The sequence below is a fragment of the Talpa europaea genome (genome assembly GCF_964194135.1).
Source record: "Talpa europaea genome assembly, chromosome: 7".
NCBI classification, from domain to species: Eukaryota; Metazoa; Chordata; class Mammalia; order Eulipotyphla; family Talpidae; genus Talpa; species Talpa europaea.
This window is the reverse complement of record NC_140074.1, coordinates 124,904,524-124,913,512: the sequence shown is the minus strand read 5'-3', so window position 1 is coordinate 124,913,512 and position 8,989 is coordinate 124,904,524. Positions and strand designations below refer to the sequence as shown.

The following is an 8,989-nucleotide window of genomic DNA, read 5'->3' as shown; positions in this document are numbered from 1 at the left end:
CATAGAAGGCAGAAGTGTATAGGGTGATCACATTTCAGTTTTTAAAAATGCTCATTCGTATTTATTAGGGAAAAGGCCATCATTTATTGAACGCTTACTATAGCCAGGCACTGATTTAAGTCTATTTCTCAAACAGACCTATGAAATATGTATTATTATTTTCATTTTACAGATAAGAAACCTGTGCAAAGAGGTTAAGTTATCCACGGCTGTTAGCAACTGTGAGAGTTGGAATTTGTTTTTCAGCAAATTGATTCCAATGAGTAGAATAATAAAGAGGAGATTGTTGAGATGTTTGTATCTGGGGAGATAAGATTAGGTGGGACTTATTTCTCTTAGATTTGTCTTTTTAAAAGACAATAAATGTTACATCTTTTGTCATAGACAAAAGCTAAAAAAGAGGAGAACGTAAACACTCTATTTACTGTCCAGGCATGGAACAGAGCAAGTAGTTTCCACCAGGACAAGGGTACTACATGGCACTCTTTAGCCAGATCTATGGGCTCTTGTCTTTCTCCACATAAATTATCTCCAGAGGAGGCCTTAGAGATCCAAATAAAAGTCTAGGAGTTAGGCTCTCAGAGTTTGAAAGTTTTACTGATTCCTCTGTTATAAATTTCAGAGAGAGCAAAAAGGAAAAAAAAAAAAAAAAAGGCACTCAAGAACACAGTTGAATTTCCATAGTTGGCTGGAGGCAGAGCCTTCGCTGCTTCTGTTTGATTCAGCTGTGGCCTGGGCCAGAGGGGAGGCGGCAACATACCACATGAGTGCGTCTTGTAAGAGTCAAGGCTATGGACAGAACCTGTCAGAGGTTCTGTCCACCAAAAGGACACTCAGAAGTAAGCTCAAGCCATCTTCAAGGTCCTGAATGATTCTGTGTTGCATACATGCTGACCAAAGACAAGGCAAAGGCAAGCAATGACCAGATTCAATTCTTTTGACTTTAAGGTACACCTGACTCCTGGCCTTTCATAGGCTCTCTCCCTAGTTGGACAAAAAGTATGACTAGTTTTCTTTAAAAAAATAAATACATAAAGGTTTCTCCTGAGAAAAGATTACATAATTAGAGATACATGATTAGAGAAAACTCAGTTACAAGACCATCCAGAGATAGCTAGTTTTGATGTTCTGATATACTTCCTCCTAGTCCCTTTCATAAAATTCATATACACATATCTATAGAGATATATATAGAGGATCATGTATATATATATATATATATATATATTTGTAACATATATTTCAAAATTTGAATTATAGTAAGCAGTTCTACATCTGATTTCCACTTAACATTGTAAATATTTTCTGACATAAAATGTTCTTTGAAAAATAATTTTTAGTTGCAGAATAACTCATATGCCTTCTAAGTAACTACTATGTAAAAAAGTAATTTAACTATTTAATCTAGGAGCTCAGGGTCTCCTTACCAGATGGAGAGGTAAAGACCCAAAGGTTTCATTAGCTGCAGGAAAGACTGCAGGACACCACTAGGGGTCAGGGCAGAGCCAGCTAGTAGGCCTTGATGTATGAACACTGATCCACTGGAATGAGTAAAAACATACCCTACCAGACTAGAATTCACCTCAGAAGTCAAGTCCCCTACTAGTGTGGGCTCCCCCACTACAGACTTCTTGGTCAAGAATCCTCCAAATTAATTTATATTAAACATTTACAAAACATACTTAGTCTGTCATTACAAGATAGAATATTAGCAGTGTTCTTACCTGCTTGGTACGAGATCATTTGTGCACAAAATTCTTGGCCTATTTTAAATGGTTTTTTTTTAAATAGTTTTTTTTTTTTATAGAGGCATGTTTTTATTTATTTATTTATTATATTTGTTTGTTTGTTTTGTTTATACATGCACTGGGTACAGTCAGAAGCGCGGGAGGGTGAGAGAATTCACCAGAGCCAGAGTGGGGAGCAGAGCAGGCAGAAGGACTGAAGTACACTGCTGAGGGGAGCAGCGGGTGGCAGGAGAGGTCTGCGCACCATGTGGGATCCTCCTCCAGTGGCCGGGGAGCAGCCGGGGATCGAACCGGCGCCGCAGGCAGCTTCGCAACCCAGCGCTCAACTCTTGGCCTATTTTAAAGGTCTGTTGTGAAAATCAAGTAAACAACACATGAAAGTATCTTATAAATTGTGAAGAAGCATTTAAACTTTAAGTTGCCCTGTTTTCATGATGTGCTATTCAGATGTTAGCTCCTATAAAAACTAAAAAATCCCAGGAAGTACAATTATGGAACGAAATATATATATATTGGCATATTATTTGAAATAATCATGGATTATTTCATTGGTTTTCCTCTCCCCCAGTCCTTGCTCTCCAGCTATTGAAGTCACTGTAGAATTTGTTTTTTCTAGAAGTAATCATTGATAGCCGATTTCGTTTTAGTTCTTTTTCATTCTCATTTATCTGAGATTCTGTCAGAAAAATTACTTGAACTCAGAATTGGCTTAAATAACTTGTAAGTAGGAAATGAACAGGAATCAAAAAGGCACTCCAGGCTCAACATGCTTGATGGGCTCCAGCACAGGTGGCTGGCACTTCTGGCCTCTCTAAATCCAGAAGTGACTCTTAGCAGAAGGCAATAAGGATCACCCTCTTTACCACCTGCCAGGCTTCTGATTCATCCCTCCTTCTGCTCTTATTTTCTCTCCAGTCCCCAGTGACTCCTTTTTGGCAGGAGGAAAGAAAAAGGAGCTATGGTTAGGTGTTCTGGGAACCAAGCAGCTTTTGAAACCAGCCTTTGTACAGCCTATTCTGAGAGCAGCCTAATCTACTCACAGGTCTGCCCAATCATCTTAGAACGCACAGACCAATCTCAGGGCCTGGGAAAAGCAGGACCTAGGAGTCCTTTATCCCTGGCATGGGATTTTCTACTGGGCTAGAGCCATAAGTCTGGCAGAAGAAGGGCACAGGGACCATATGAAGAGAACAAGTACACAAGCAGACATGCTGCCCTGGGACAGCTCCAGTAGTATGTAGTCTTGAGTCTTCCCTCTGGGTCCCGGGTCTTAGATGGCACCGACTGAACAGCTTGTGCTCTTGATAAGTAGTGTTTCTGGTACACAGCAGGTGTTAAATAAATATTGGTTGCACGAATGAATGACAAGTTTAGACTAGTCATTAGACCACATAATAGTTGGCATTTCTATGGTCAATGAAAAAATAAACATCAGGCCTGGGAGTGTACTGGTCATAAGTTTACAGATCTGAAAGGAAGTCAAGAAGGTCCCAAGAGCTGGAAGCACACCCAAGAAAAACCAAGAGCCAAACAACAGCAGTGCAGCAACCCAGATCAATCTGTCATTTAAGAGCAGTTTTTTGAAATGGGCCTCAGGGCACCCATCACACCTACATGGGCCAACTTCCTGAGTTCAGAGTGTGACAGAGGCCCCAGAGGTGTGAGGATTCCTTGGTCTGACGCCTCCTAACCGGCTAGGCCGCCCATCTGCTTCAGTGTCAGTGGACCTTGTAGAAGCCTGTGTTCCAGATGTGCAGCCCGTTGCTTAGGAAGGAGCCTGGGGGCAGTCTGGCCTGGTTACTCGATGTTGTCATAGACCTGGATCACGTCCTCGTGGTTGCTGAGAGCCTGGATGAGATGGGAGGCCTGTTCCAGGTCGGTGTCAGCCAGCTGCACCTTTGTGTTGGGGATGAACTCTAGCGCACTGGACACAGAACACAAGCCCAGGGAGTCCAGCTTCTTCCTCACTTGATGCAGTGAAGACACATCACAAATAAACTAGGGAGAAAGCAAAGTAAGGAGGTGAGAAGCGAGGAAGGAACAGGGCAAAGCCAGACAGAACTTTGAAAAGTCCTGAATGGCACAAGTATTGGGTATCACGGAGCTTAAGCTCTTCACTGGCAGACACAGTTCAATGTTCCGAGTCCTCGTGGTCCTCCTCGTGGTCCTCCGCAGAGTAAGCTCTAGGCAGCATTCACTTCATAAATGTTTGTGCAATATGTGAAGTCTTTGCATCACCCAGGTCTTAGAGCATGGTACCAAGTGGGCACAGGGAAGAACCCAAGGTGTGCCTTAACAGGTCTACTGAGGCCCTCTTGGAAGTCCACCGAACACTAAAATGTCATACTCACTTTAAAAATGTTATTTTCCTCTTCATCTTCAGTTTCTTTGACATCCTCAGCTCCTGCTTCGATCGCCAGCTCCAGGGCACGCTCTAGGTTCACAGCTTTCTTCTCTCTGTCCTCCACTCCAACCACAACCACCCCCTTTTTGTCAAAGGAGTGGCGTGCACCTTCAGCCATCATGCCACTGGCAGGAAAAGAAATGGGCTAGAGTGGAAGACATTGGATGTTCTGCCTCCACGTGGCACTGGCTAACCGTCTCTTTTCCACCCAGTCTATGAAATATACACAGACACGAAGCCGCTCTTCTCCTGAAGGAGAAGATGCAGCTACCACTGAGCAAGGGAATAATCTGAACATATCCCATCCTCTGTTTTTCTGGGAATTTGGAGGATGCAGAGACTTTGCTCATCACTTCCAGTGCCAGTAAGTTTCCATTCCTGCTGGTGCATCTTAAGACCTGGACATTATAGAGCTACCGTTGGGGTGATGAGCCCCTTCTACACCCAATGTATAAGTCTTTTGGAGCTGGCTGTACAGAACACATTAAAGGGGCTTAAATGATCTCATTCATTAAATGATTTGGTTAAGTTGTGCATAAATCTTGAAACAGTATGTACTTTCCTGGCACAGAACTGGAACCTAAAGGCTCGGTCCCCTTCCACTCCCCCAGACACACACCTACCCGTTCTTGTTCAGGATATGTCTGATGTCCGAATGGCACTTGGAGCCACTGTTAGATAACGCCTCGATGAGCAGAGAAGAGCCGCCAGGGCCTCGACCCTCATATAGCAAATAAACGCCCTTGGTTTTCTGCAACAAACACGAGTCCATATTCCTGTTTCCCAATTCCCTCCCACAGGCCAGCCCAGAATCACAGGTACCACTAAGCTGACTTCATGGGTGGGCTCGCTGGTCTTCAGTTTTGTCCCTACTCTCGAGAGGAGGGTGATTAGAACTAATCGAGGTCACTAGACGTCCTATCCCTTACTTAGATGGTCCCTGAACATTAGCCATCCCCAGCTTTGTCTTCCTCCCCTCCCGACCAAATCTCACATCTTCCCTGGACACCCACCAAGACTCATTCTCCTCCTCCCAGCCAGCATGAAATCCACCTGTGAAGTCTCTCAGAGCTCCCACCCCTGAATTGCTGAGTACATTATGTCCTCAAGGTCCTCACAATATTAGAAATTGTGATTTTGAGCAAAATGACATATAATGAAAACAGATCCTGGAGTCATGTCTTTGGCTCAGCGTTGGCAGGGATTTTGTTTTTCTCATTAATGACATTATATAAAATGTTTTTTGAGGAACTGCTATACTGCTGTGGGAAATCACAGACCTGTGCCGAAGAACCACTGAAAACAACATGGCTTCAAAAACTCAAATAATCAGACAAAATGACCAATCTCAAGTGGACTTCACACACCACCTGTACTACATCGCTTGCCCATCTGGCTGATCTACGCTGCTGTCTTCCCAGGAACTCTCACTGATGACTTCCTTCCTCTTTTCACAAAGGAAATAAAGGATGACCAGCTGGGGGCAAAAATCCTCTACCTTATCCACCCAGCATCTAAAGGACCACCAGCTGGGAGCAAATCCTCTACCTTATCTGCTATCTACATAAAGGCAGTATGTACAATGGTTAGAGCACAGGTTCTGGAGTCTGTCTGTTTTCAAGTCTGTTATTTTCTGTGTGAGTTGGTCAAGTTGTCTACTCTTTCTGTGCCTCAATTTCCACTTAAGGTTGCTTTGAGAATTCAGTGAGACAATGCATACAGAGTTCTTATGAGTATCTGCCCTGGAGGAAGCACTCAATAACTACTGTCTATTAAGATGATTATCACTTCCTCAGGTCCTTCCCGCTTGTCCCAGAGATAGAGGTATCCCCTCACCTGGGATTTAAGACAATTTCAACTCCTGGGCTCTCAAGCTTTACCTCTCCCATCATCACTATCTACTATACATTCTCTCTACTGGCTTTTCTCCTTCAGGGCAAAAATATATGAAAAAGAAAGACAGATCCTTCCTCAATTTAAGGTCAGGGCTTTCCCCATACAGTGCCCCTTCTTTCTACCTCATCTCACAAGTCAGCCAAGAAACCCTAGGCTGTGTGGTTCTAAACGTGGCCTATCTACCCTATTTCTGATGGCCAAGACAGAGAGCCACCCAAAGGCTTTGGGTTGAGGTTGTCAACCACATTGCTACACTTCTCTGATAATTTAAGGAGTGTTTGGTGGCCTTCCAGACATGGACCCTGTTACGCCTGTGATCAATAAGAAGCATGTCAAACTGAGGACACACCTCCATTTTCAGTGATGCCTCAATCGTTGACTTGGGCATCTGCTTGCTGCGACACACCTCTAAGATGTTAGCCAGATTGGTGTTGAGCTCAGGGTTGGGGCCTCCTTCTGAGTGAGATAGAGAGAAAAGAGTGAGTAAAGACATGTCTTATCGCATGGGAGGAAAAGTGTGTTTCCACTACCACCCCCACCAGCTAAAAATGTGGCAGGTCACCACTTAACTCTGGATGATTTAGAGCATTTTATCCAGTGTCTAAGTGGGATATGGAAAAGTATTTTGAGAAAGAAGTTCTAATTCACTGTCTTTAAGGATGGATCTCTTTCTAGCTTTCGGCAACCATCACTATTATCAGAGGAAGAGATACGGGATATAGATGGTACCAATATCTCCTGGGTTTATTAACACCCCTTGCTCTGACTCCACTATTTTATGGATAATTATCAAAATGCTCATATGACATCGCAATTAGGCTGCCTCTGAAAGGAGCGCGATATCTCATTATTTTTGTATTACCAATGCCTGGCATATAACAAACACTCAGTATTGTCAAACTCAGTATCAAGAATTGAGAAGAAAACGGGAGCAAAGACAAACATCAGGCATGAATTCTAGGGATGCACCAGAAACTATCTCAAGGTGAGCACTATTCCTAGAAAAGTATGTTTTACAGATAAGGAAACTGAAACTAAGCAAAGTTAAGATATTTGCTCAAGGTAATACAGTTAGTAACAAAAGCCACATCTTTCCGACTCAAAAGCCCGTGCTTTTTACATGACTTTCTCCACTCCTACAGTCTGACATTAAATGCAAAAAATAAATTAATAAATCCTTTTATTGTGGCTACACAACAGAGAAAACAGGGTGCAGGGCCTTCCCAGTGGCGCAGCTAGTTGAGCGCAGCACCGTGAAGCTGTCTGCAGCCTCTGCAGCACCAGTTCTATTCCTGGCCAGCCAGGAAGATACCCACATGGCATGGCAGACCTCTCCTGCCTTGCCCACTGCTCCCCTCAGCAGTGTACTTCAGCAGCTCTGCCTGTTCTGTTCCCCACTCCCTCTGGTGAATCCTCTCACCCCTCGCACCTCTGGCTTACACCCCAGTTCTTGTATGCATCAATAAATAAATCTTTAAGGCCTCCCTCGTGGCGCAAGGGTAAGTTAAGCACCGCACTATGAAGCGATCCGGGAGCCTCTGCAGCACGAGTTCGATCCCCGGCGGGACAGAGAGAAACCCACATAGCGAAGCAGACCTCTCCTGTCTCACCAGCTGCTCCCCTCGGCAGTGTATTTTGGTCGGTCTGCCTATTCTGTTTCCCACTCTGTCTCTGGTGAACCCTCTCACCAGCCGCATCTCTGGCCTGTACACTAGCTCTTGTATGCATAAATATTAAAAAATAAATATTAAAAAAAAAACCCAGGGTGCAAACCTACTTTCCAAGAAAACGTCTCAGGAAACTATGCTGAAGCAAACTGAGGCCTTGGGCAAGTAACAGCTTTACTCAATGTCCCTGCTACGGTCTTGAGGATGAAGTTACTTTTATCTAAGAACATCTCCCTGACAAGCTGTTTTGGATGTCCCTACTCACTTTTCCAGATGCTGAATGTTCAACCAGCTTGAAGTGGGCGACGGTGGGAATTGGGGAAGGAGAAGAAAATTAACGGACTAGAATTGGGGTGAGCCGTGGTTCAACTCCGCAAGGCAAACGAGGCCTTGGGCACAGAAAGGGCAGCGGCCACCAGCGAGGGGTGGCCGTCAAATTCTTACCTTTAACTGCTAGGCGGATGCTCAAACAAAGCTTGGAAAAGATGCGACTCCTTTCAGTATCCTTGGGACCCTTGATGTGCCGGACTTTGGACCACTTGTTGTGCCCGGCGGGGACCGCCGCGGTGAGATGCATCGTCCGGCCCCGGACCTCTGACTGGGAGGGTAGGTGGAAGCGCCACAGAGCCACCCGGGCCACGAGGCCGCGCGCCCGAAAGCATGGGGCAGCGGCCCGGCTCAAGCTTACAGCAGCCCCAGGCGCCATCCGCTTCGACTCTGTCCAAGGTCAAGAGCGGCACCAAGGTCAGCCCGTCCCGTTCGCCGCCAATACAAGCAAGTCCGGAGCCTGTGGTCGGTTCCACCAGTATCTGGAGATCCAAAGTCTCCGGCCCAGACCCCGAGCTACTCAAACGCTAACAACGCCGTACCGTCCGGGCTGCAGCCGGCAGCCGGCAGCCGGCAGCCGGACCCTAATTGGCGAGGAACACTTTCTTTTTCCGGTCCGTCCAAAAATGTATCCCCACTGCCCGCAACATCCGTTCCGCCGCCGCACGTACTCCCTATGTTCTCGCTGGCGCCGGGAGCCGGCCCAGAGATGAAGTGAGGCGATGCGTCGCTCTAGCCCGCCCGATTCCCTGGGAGCAACGGACTTTATTTCCTACAGTGATCTAGTAGAGACAAATCTGAGTTATGAAGCTGATTTTCCTTCCGAATTGCTTCCCAACTCTGAGCAGGTCCAGAATGATGTGATGTTGTTGCAAAGACATATGCAATAAAATCTCTTCGTTTTACAGGTAAAGAATCGAACACCCAGAGTTGTGATTTGCCCTGTC

General features: G+C 45.4%; 1 protein-coding gene across 1 annotated transcript; it reads right to left on the bottom strand.

Annotated features, from left to right (window-relative positions):
* Positions 1 to 3,545: 3,545 nt before the first annotated feature.
* On the bottom strand, positions 3,546 to 8,421 carry TACO1 (translational activator of cytochrome c oxidase I; the record flags this gene model as incomplete). Its single annotated transcript, XM_084239121.1, has 5 exons — positions 3,546 to 3,746; positions 4,100 to 4,277; positions 4,776 to 4,903; positions 6,398 to 6,504; positions 8,160 to 8,421. 5 exons carry the CDS (start codon positions 8,419 to 8,421, stop codon positions 3,546 to 3,548), a joined length of 876 nt encoding a protein of 291 aa, XP_084095247.1.
* Positions 8,422 to 8,989: the final 568 nt, after the last annotated feature.